Source organism: Rissa tridactyla, chromosome 16 (genome assembly GCF_028500815.1).
Source record: "Rissa tridactyla isolate bRisTri1 chromosome 16, bRisTri1.patW.cur.20221130, whole genome shotgun sequence".
In the NCBI taxonomy this organism is placed as follows: domain Eukaryota; kingdom Metazoa; phylum Chordata; class Aves; order Charadriiformes; family Laridae; genus Rissa; species Rissa tridactyla.
The window spans coordinates 9005525-9015894 of record NC_071481.1 but is presented as its reverse complement, the minus strand read 5'-3'; the positions used below and the strand labels follow the sequence as shown (position 1 = coordinate 9015894).

At 53.8% G+C, this 10370-nt stretch overlaps 1 protein-coding gene across 1 annotated transcript in view; it reads right to left on the bottom strand.

Moving 5' to 3' along the window:
* Positions 1–1739: 1739 nt before the first annotated feature.
* Positions 1740–10370, bottom strand: part of EPHA8 (EPH receptor A8) — a 51250-nt gene continuing 42619 nt past the window's right edge. Inside the window, exons 11-17 of the mRNA XM_054222287.1 lie at positions 9521–9706; positions 8837–8898; positions 8236–8445; positions 5193–5342; positions 3831–4021; positions 3275–3430; positions 1740–1854 (exon numbers count right to left, since the gene is read on the bottom strand). Coding sequence (XP_054078262.1) covers positions 1740–1854; positions 3275–3430; positions 3831–4021; positions 5193–5342; positions 8236–8445; positions 8837–8898; positions 9521–9706 — 1070 coding nt within the window. The remainder of the gene's footprint in view (positions 1855–3274; positions 3431–3830; positions 4022–5192; positions 5343–8235; positions 8446–8836; positions 8899–9520; positions 9707–10370) is intronic.

The window sequence follows — 10370 nt, the reverse complement described above, 5'->3', positions numbered from 1 at the left end:
AGTGCCCTGGATGGAAAGCTAAGCCAGCCCCAGAAAGGCCAGTTTAGACAGGATTATTGCAGCTGAGAAATGGCTTTAACCCTCCCCCCGCCCTCCCTCGTGCCCAAACCGCACTGGGAAGAACAAACCTCAGGCCAGATCCTACCAGTACTTGCATTTGAGTGATGCTGGATTTACGGTGCCCGTGCTAAGGACAGGATGCTGTGGGCCAGGCTGGTCCCTGGCAGTCAGCCTGGCTCCCCTCCAGCACTTCTCCTTCTCCAGCAGCCCCCCTCCCCAGCCATGCTCCCAGAAGATTTTTTTTGCAGTGTGTTCAGCCCCACAACTGAGGCTTCTGTGCTTTGAGACCATTTTTGTGTATGTAATATCGTATTTCAGTAAAATAGTTCCCAAACCCATAGAAAATTCTATTTACATCCAAGAGAAACCTTCCCCGGCCACAGCCTGTCCCCCCACCCCCCGCACATCTGCATCTCTGGAGCCACCTCAGCCTCTCAGACCAGTTCTGCAAGTCTTTGGAGGCCACTGCTCTACACCAGGCAAGCTGGAGAGAAGAGATGCTCCTGTGGGGGAGAGGAGGAGTTGTGGAGGAAAGGCCAACTGCCCAGTCTCCGGGCTCCCCAGCTGGCTACTGCTGAAGACCCTCTTTGCCCAGAGCCCCTGTCCCCAGCCGTAGGGCTGTGTGATTGCAGCTGGAAATGTTGCTCAGGCCACCTCCTCTGCAGATGACACGGCAGCCCTGGGCACAGGTGGGTAGCGTGGCAATGAGACAGCTATGAGGTTTCTCTAGGGCAATATAAGAACAAAGAAGAGCTTGGCAGAAGTCTCTCTGTCCCTCCATCACGTGAGATGGGAGTAATCTCTCCCACTCCTCTCTGTTCTTGTGCAGCTTTGGGGAGGACAGAGGACAGGAGATGCCTTTTCTCCTGGGGAAGAAACTTGAGTTTGTGGCCCTAGAAAATGTGCCTGGGCTGCTCCGGGCTGCCTGTGCTGGATCCAGACAAGAGCAGTTCTGGTGGGTTCAAGAGGTGGAGAGTCTCCTGCAGCACCGTGGGGCTTCTTGAGGCTCCAGATAGCAGACTCTGGCCACCTCTCCTCCATGCCGGGGAGGTCTCCTCTGCACGCAGAGCTGGGCATTCCTGGCACTCTCAGCTTCTACTCTGTCCCCTGCCCTCCTGGGCTTGGTAGAGGTAGACCGTGAAGTCACCTGCAGGCTGGTGCAGTTCAGGAGGTCCAGGCTGGAGTACGCTGGAACTGGGAAGTACTGGGGGCAGGGTTGTCTCTGCTGTGTGGCAGCCCGTGGGGCCCTCCTCAGTTCAGAGATCCAACAGACTCCCCAGCTGTCAGATCTAAAGGAGCTGTGTGCTGTGGCATGCCCAGTCCCGCTGCTCCTGGTATCGCAGTTGCATCTGCTGCAGGCACAGTGGGGGCCATCCTGCTGCATGAGGGGTTACCACGTGTCCTGCATAGTTGTGTGTGGACCCCCAGGAGAGGATGGAGAGAGGCATGACATGTCCTTGGCCCGCTTGGAAGGCTGCTCTCCCATTCAGATGGGGGAAGGAAGCAGCAGGACCATCAAGGTATCTGGAAAGCTATGTTTCTACCGACACTGGAATCAAAGAGATACTGGCGGCGCTCCAGGTCCTGGTCTGGTGCCCCTTTTCCTGCTCACCACCCTGCTGCCCCTTTGCCAGGGTAAGTGTTAAGGAATGCCCAATGCGGGTCTGCAAATTTGGTGATCAGAGATGCCTTCTGGGGCCATTTGTGTTCAGCAGTTGGGATCGCATGGCCTGGATGCTGCTCAAGATCTTCTTCTGGTGGCCCATCATGGTGATGCCCAGACTCCGAACATCCCTGTGGAACAAGGACACTGTCAGACACCCCCTGGGCTGGACCTGTGCTGGGTCACAGAGAGACACTGCTCCTCCCCGTGTGCATACCCCATGGACCAGCCCTGGACCTCACAGCGGGCTCCTCTCCGCTTGCTCGTCAGCACAAGGCTGCTGCAGCTGAGGGTCCATGGGCATCCTCCCAGGGACAGAGAGGCTGCCGTTGACTTGGCACATCCTCCTGGCAGGGCTGCTGTGACAGCCCCGGCGGGAGCAGCAGCAGGATGGGGATCGCTCCTGACAGGCTAGTAGGTGACAAGATCGATGCTCTGAAATTGGATTCAGTTTTAGCAAGATGCCCTCAGATAACCCAGTCAGAAAGACGGATGGGTGATGAGCCTTCCCCACTCAAAAGCTTCCCCGATGTGCATGAGAAACAAGGATCAGTATCAGCTCAATCCCGCAGCAAAGGCCCCACGTACAGCCCCCAATCAATGCACATGACAGCCCTCTGTCTGCATCTCTCCATCTTCCTTTTCACTGGCTTTACCTCTACCTGCCCCACCTCAACCAAGGCACGCACTGTCACATCTTTCGGAGTCATGGGAACAAACGTCTGGCAGCCCCATGCCTTTTGACAGGGAACAAATCTCCTCAGAAGCAGAGAGGCTGTTGCCAGCCCTGGCGCTAATGCTAACCGCAAAAGGTGGGGAATGTAAGCCCAGGGCAGGAGCAGGTATAGTTGCCACCTTTTCTGGTGCCGCTTGAAGCATCAGCTACCTTGGAGACCCCCTAGACAGGTGGCAGAGCAAGCTCCTTACAGCAGGAGGAGGAGCATGGGTGGTGGGACACATCTTTCCCAGCTCTCCTTACTTAACCCAGCATTGGTCGCTTGGCTATGACCTTCCACTCGCACCAAGGCCCTGGATTTTGCCTTCCTGCCTAGCTGCAGGGAGTCAGTCCAAGGCACTGGGGTCTGAAGAATCTCCATTTGTTTCCCAATGATCCCAGAGAAGCTGCGCAGTATGGCACAGCCACACTCTGGTCCAGACATGCTTTTTGCAGGGGAAACAAAGGTGAGAAGTGCAAGGAGACAGCAACCTCATAGCTGACCCTGCTTTTAGCAGGAGGCTGGATTATAGGATCTTCTGAAACACCTTACAACCCAAATTACAAATGAACCTATGATGACATTGGAAAGCCACCACAGAGCACCAGAGGTGACTTGGTACTCACACCCTCTCAGTACAGCTCCCACACCTTTTCTCAAAGGTCAGCACAGCCTTGGACATTGTCCCACGTCTCAACACCATTTCCTTAGGAGTGTGTCTCTGGCATCAGGGATCAATTAGATCAAGCAAGCCAAGGCAGGATGGTCACTGTTCAGGGGCTAGTGGGATAGTGCAGGGCAACCCAACTGGTGCTGTTCGTTCTCTGGTACTCACTCAATGTTCATGCTCATCACCATGCCCAGGGAGGAGTACCCTGCCATGGCAAAGTTGTCCCGGTAGTGCCCCAGCCGGATGGAGTCCAGCCAGTCCTCCACTGTCAGACAGCTGGCCAGGTCAAGGAGACCCCTGTTGAAGGGTGTTTGGGTGAACCTGGGAGCAGGACAGAAGGGGTTAGCTCAAGAGGTGATGGCCCTAGGTGGCCAGGCTGTGAGGTCCACCTCAAAGAGCCTGTTGCCCTGCAGGGAGGGCAGGACAGAGAGTGTGCTTGCAGGCTGGTAAAGGCAGGCACGCCACTGCACAGGCACTACTGCACATGCTTGTCCAGACCTTGGCATGGGGATGCCACAGTGGTAGCAAGGCACTGAAGTGCAGAATGCTTCCCACTGCCTACCACAACCTGTGTCCATGGGCACTATGCGTGTCCATGATTGCAGGGAAGCCACTGGTGCTAGGGTGGGACAGAAATATCCCTTATTGTCTGCAACCCACGTACTCTGCCCAGCACCAGCTGTCTAACCCTGCTCATCACGGCAGCTCAGGAAGCCCTTACCGGTTCACGGTGGCTGTGCACTTCAAGTTGTCAGGGTTGCGGATGAGCTTGTCCAGGATGCCCACAATCTGGGAGAAGCGTGGCCTCTCGCTGCGATCCTTCTGCCAGCAATCCAGCATGAGCTGGTGCAGGGCCGTGGGGCAGCCCATGGGGGCAGGCAGGCGGTAGCCTTCCTCCACCGAGTTAATGACCTGGAAGGAAGCCACATGCGGAAGTGGAGCTGCACTCCCACCCAGCTCGGAGCACCCCGGACGGCATCCCACTGGGAAGATCCCTGGTGTGTGAGCTGCTGGGGCCATCGGATGGGGAAGCAGGGGGTGTACACAAGGTTCATGCTAAATGACAAGTTCTGTGCAGTCTCTGTGGGGAGCTTGAAGCAGGCTGGATACCGCACACATACACGAAATCACTGCTATGACAGCGTATTTATTAAGTGGCCCAACAGGCCTGAAATATTGCAGCTTCCCTCCAGCAGACAAGCCACGAGAGCTGCACTCACATTTAGTTGCTCTACAACCTGGACTTGCCAGTACTCAGCAAGGCTGGAGGAAACCCTGCTCGAAGGAACTCTGCAGAGGAGGTAGTGTAAACCACTGCCTCCATGTCCTGTTGTCACCAAAGCCACTTTCTAAAATAATAAGTAGAGAGGGGATTCTCAGGACTCCCAGAGCATGGAGAAGGCAGATAGGTTTATAGTCCCCATAGGTAAAAAAAAAAAAATAAAAAGGAATCCTGTGGTTCTGCAGAGTCAAAATATTCATTTTATTGCCTCCTTTTGGAAATTTTCCTCCCAGGTTGTGCTCAGGAACATAACCTACATTTTCCTACGGGTTTTATGCTACTCTTGATGTAAGAGTGGCTCCCTCTGATTCTGACAAGCCGATAGCCTGCTGCCAGGTATTGCAAGCCCGGGGTTCTCAGCAGCCTCACATGGACAGGGGAGGGGATGGACCCCCAGCACCGGGACTGGCAGGCTAATGCAGCGGGGCTGCAGTGATCCTAGGGAAGCCCTGACTACTTCCAGGGAGTGGGAGAAGCGGCACAACATGTGCTGAAGCTCTCCAGCCAGCAGAAAGGCTTTTACAGAGCAGCAAACGGGGATGGGGAGACCCGCAGTGCACACAACCAGGCACAGCCAGGAGTCATGTTGCTGCACGGGGAAAGGCTGTATGGTGCGATGATGGGTGACACACTGATGTCCCCGCTGAGGGGCAAGCACACTGTGCACGGCCCTGCGGGGATGTGAGGAGAGGCAAGGGTTGCTCTTTGGGTCCCTTTTCCCCAGCACCCCCTGCTAGGCTGGCTTGGATGAGGGCAGGAGGAGAGGCAGGCTTGCCACCACACTGCTCTGAATCCACTCACGTCCCGGTTGGTCATGTTCCAGTACGGGCGCTCGCCGTAGGCCAACACCTCCCACATGACGATGCCGTAGCTCCACACGTCGCTGGCTGAGGAGAACTTGCGGTACGCGATGGCCTCCGGAGCCGTCCAGCGAATGGGGATCTTCCCCCCCTGAAAAAGTAAGCGACAGTGGAGGTTCAGAGCATGCAGGGCTCAGGCACCCCTACCTCTCTGCAGCTGGGACAGCGGGTTAGACAAGCAATAGGCTGGGATGGCATCTTCTGGAAAGGACTGAGGAGGCAATCTGCACAAGATAAGCCTAGTGGCGTACCTGAAGGGTGACTTCAAGGTATTTCCAGAAAAGTAAGGAGAAATCTGTGCTGTTTTACAAGGTCTTCTTCATGCGCAATTCTGGCAGTGTTCAAGAGAGAGGAATTTGAAGTGATGAGGCAGAGTCAAGGGCTACTGGAGCACAAAGGCATGGAGTTGACGGGGGAGCAGGCAGAGAGCCTGACTTGAGCAGACAAGGAGAGCGATGGCATGTGCTCCCTGTCCATTACTGCCTTGGCAGGCAAGCACTGAAGAGGAGGACTTGTCCAATTAAAGGATCATGCTGACAAAAATCAGCAATAAATGGGCTAAGAATACATTTAAGCTGCAAATGTGGTTACCAGCCACTTGAAGAGGAAAGTCGTGGCACAGGGAACATGGGGTGGGTTTCCCAGAACAGCTGCGGCAGGTGTGACGTGTCTGGGAACACCTTTCAGGTATCCCTGTCTCGGGAGAGTTGCTTCCACCCAACTGAGTCCTGCCTACTCTCCACACTCTTGATGGGGACTGAAGATGAATGATGTGACCTTTAGGAGAGTCTCTATTGGGAAGACATCTCCTGAGCCGGTCAAGAACAACAGAGGAGGAACGTAGGACACCATCTTATCACAAGTTTCTGAACAAGAAATCATCTTTATTTTCGGTATACCCTGACTGAGACCTTGCCAGATATCTTGTGCTCCTGATCCTATCACTGCATCCTTGTGGTACAGCTTTATCCAGACTATGCACCCAGTCTTGCTACAGAGCAACGGGGTCTACTGAGTTGCACTGTGCCAACATACCTCAAAGCTTCTGCTTGCAACATGCCCAGTGGCTGCTCCACCCTCCAGTGACCTCCTTGCTTGTGCTCACACTGGGAACATGAGGCAATGTCTCTAGAAACTGGGCAGGACTGGAAAGGGTCAGCAGGTAGGTCTGTTCATGGGCTCTGGTCACTCAGGTCACCTTCCTGACCCAGTGTGGTCATTGACGTACTGTTTCTGGAAATTTGTTTGCAAGGATTAAAATCACCGGGGGAAAGCTCAGAGGCTGGTTTGGTGGGAGGAAGGGCAGGCGGTATGTGTCTCTGTAGGCCACAGACAAGGAGATGGGCTGCCTGGCTGATGTTGGGCCCCTTCTTACCCGTCCTCCGAGAGTCCCAAAGCCAAGATGCAGAAGATTCTGTACTTGAACCAAGCAGCAGGAACCTTCCCCAGAATTAAAGGATCTGAAATATCAAGTTATTCCTTGGGAAACCAAAAGGAGCAGCTGAACACAAAGACACAGATGGGACACATTCTGTCTCCCTTCACCACCTGGCTGAAGTCAAGACAGGAGCATGAAGACCATGTTCTCCAGGCTGGGCTACTGTGCACTCATCCCTCAGAACTGCAACCGCTTTGGGTCCTGCTCTGCAGTGCTGTGAACTATCCCAAACTAGCCCGAAGCTCTTTCTGCTTCCCTAGTCCCAGTCCTTCAGAAAACCGATGCTCAGACTCCTCAGCTGCAGCTCCAAACTGACCTCCATTGAGAAATGAATATCCACAACATTTGCCCCACCAGAGGTGTGCCTGGTGGGCACACTTAAGTCCTTTCATGGCCAGAGAAGTGCAAAAAGAGCACATTCCCTCAACGTATTTCATTTGCCCTCCAATGACCTCCAGTGGAAGCGTGCATCAGGCTCCAGAGCTGTCATGTTGGCCAGAAAATCTTAAAATTATTTCACAGACAATAGTGTCCTATTGTAAACAAAAATTATGTAGGTTGCAAAGCCAGTTCCTACCCTTTCCATTCCCTGAATGAGGCAGAGTCACATGGAAAAGCTAGTGTGTGGCCACACTCCTGAGAAGTGTACGAGAACACTGACCAATGCCCCTAGGACAATTGAAGCACTGGATGGAGCTACACAGCTGTCCTGGTTTCAGCTGGGTTAGAGCTGATATTCCTACTAGCCTCTGTGTTTTGGATTTAGTATGAGAATAATATTGATAACACATAGCTGTTGCTAGGTAATGCTTATATTAAGTCAAGGATTTTTCAGCTCCCCATAGAAGCTGAGAGGGAGCATAGCCAGAACAAGCTGGCCAAAGGAATACCATAGACGTCACATTCAGTATATAAATGGGGGTTGGCCGGGGGGCAGGAATCCGCAATCACTGCTCGGGATGGGCTGGACCATTGATCATCGGATGGTAAGCAATTATATTGCGTCACTCATTTCGTATATTCTTTTATCATTATTGTTATTATTATCTTCTCTTCCATATATTCTATTAAACTGTCTTTAGCTCAATCCACGAGGTTTCCTTTTTTTGCAGTTCTCCTCCCCTATCACACAGGTGGTGGTGCGTCAACAGCTCATGGTCCTGGTTCCCACTTGGGATAAGCCATGACAACAGTCTAGGGAAGGACTCCAGCAGGGACATGAGAGTGTCCCCGTGCAATGGACCACGGGTGAGGACAGGAGCTGTTGGCTGGGGAGGTCTGATCACCTCCCTGCTCTCCCACCCTGCTTCTCTTTGTTCACCGCACACTTCAGTTCTGGAATGTCCCTGTACTAAGGACAATGCATTAAGGCTCAGAAGCTCTTTGGGTTCTTGCTCTTGGTCCAGATATCAGTGATGAGGTGACTATTTCCACTTGTTCCCTGCCTACCTTGACTTGAGAGTGTCTAACTTTTCCATCTGTCAGTGGACCGGGGCAATCACTGTCAGTAAGGATCAGCGAGACTGCAGCGCTAGGAGCCACGCACCGTGGTGGTGTACGCAGCATCGGGGTCATCCTCCAGGATGCGGGAGAGGCCAAAGTCAGACACTTTGCAGACCAGGTTGCTGTTCACCAGGATGTTGCGGGCGGCCAGGTCCCGGTGCACGTAGCCCAGGTCAGACAGATACCTCATACCCGCTCCGATGCCACGCAACATGCCCACCAGTTGGATGATGGTGAACTGCCCATCGTGTTTCTGGAGAGGAAATAACCCAGAGTTCATGATGATTTTCACCAGCATCCTATTGATGCTGCTGTCATTAAACTGACCCCGTAGTACCTCTCATCTTTGGCTTAGCACCTCCTCTAACCCAGTGCGTCTCTCTTGTCCCCCCAGCCAACCTCCTGCCCTCCCAGCGCCTCTGACACACCGCTCCGGCAGGTGGCCCTGCCTTTGCAGTGTTGCTTCGGGGACCCAGCCAGGATGCCCTGGAGCTGGTGTCTGCTGGAGAGGTGAGAGCCCAGAGCACACCACTGTCATGCAGGGGTCACAGCGGCCGTGAGGCTGAGGAGCAGAAACCAGCCTCTCCTCCAGTCACTCAGCCCAGGGGGATGTGCGATGAATAAAAATACAAAGAGCTCTTTACCCTGAGGAAGGTGTCTAGCGAGCCATTCTCCATGTATTCAGTAACAATCATTACCAATTTGCCTGCAGAAGACAAGGGAGGTCAAGTTAGCAGAGAAGTCACCTTCCTCCGGGAAGCCCAGTGCCAGGCTTTTACTGGGAGAGACATGAATCCAGGCCCATGGATATCCTGCAGCCCCGCAGAGTGGTCTCACCCCTGCACCACGCAGGACCGGCACAAGGGTGGGGATGTGGCAATAACCCTGACACTTACCCCTCCCTCCAGGTGCTATTGATGTGGCTAGCTCAGCTTTGTTGTCCCGCTGAAATTTGCATGTCATTAGCATAACACTTTGCATCAGAATGTGCCTTTTTGAAGGAAGGCTTCAAATTATGATTCAATACAGGCAGCCTTTAAAATAAATGCTAATGGGTAGGACATCTCCTAAACCAATAGCCCTGACTTGGGGCGCACTGCGGAGCAAGGAGAGGAACTGCCACACGGAAAGTTTGTCCTGCAAGAGAAGGCAAGGGGGTGGGGTGGAGGGGGCCCAGGTAAATGGACATCTCACTAGTGAGCAACCGGGGCAGCCAAAGGATGGAGGGCACCCAAAGTGGTCCCTGACCCCCATCTCCCAGGGTGCCCACAGGGAGAAATGTCCCAACTCTGCCCCACCATAGGGTCCCGTTCGCGCCAGGCACATACTCCTGGTCACCACTCCCTCCAGATGGATGACGTTGGGGTGGTCGAACTGCGCCATGATGCTGGCTTCGCTAAGGAAGTCCCGTCTCTGCTTCTCTGTGTAGCCTGCTTTCAGTGCCTTGATGGCCACGGGAATCTCCCTCTTCCCTGGCAGCTTCAGACGGCCGTAGCACACCTCTCCGGACTCTCCTGCAAGGCAAGGAAAGGTGAGGGCATGGGGAGCTCCTCAGCTTCTCGCACTGACCCACCAGCACCACAGATCACCCAATCTGCCAGCGTGCTTGCAGCATACTCCAGCCCCTCAGGACTCCTGGGCTCCTTGTGCATCGCTGCCTCTGAGTCCAGAAAGGATTGCCCATCTCCAGCTTCCAGTGGGAACTGGTCAGAAATATCAGAAGCCACCTCTCTCTGATACCTTTTACTGAAGGCAATGGGCCAAGAGCAGTGATTACACTGGCACTTGCTTTACCAGTTTTAATGAACAAATCTGGGGGTCTCTTAGAGCAGCAGGTATGTCATTCAGCCAGGCTTCCTAACACTGCTCTGGGGTAAGCCCTTGAGATGCTGCTGGTGAAGTTCCAGCTCTGCGTTTGCCCTATGCTTCCCTGCAAGCCCCTATTCCTATGCAAAAATCCCTTTTGTTCTGAAAACTTAACAGTTTGATTGCAATTTCTCTTGTATTTTGTCACTCCAGATGCTTGGTTCAAGGTTTGAAAGCAGGGTGGCCACCTTGGAGCACCCATGCAGGACAGGCTGAGCCGTCTGCTGTGTCAGCCTGAGCCATCGGTGCCACAGTGCCTGAGCAGCAGCCCTCTGCTCCAGGATACCTCCAAAGAGTTTATTTCATGCCCTG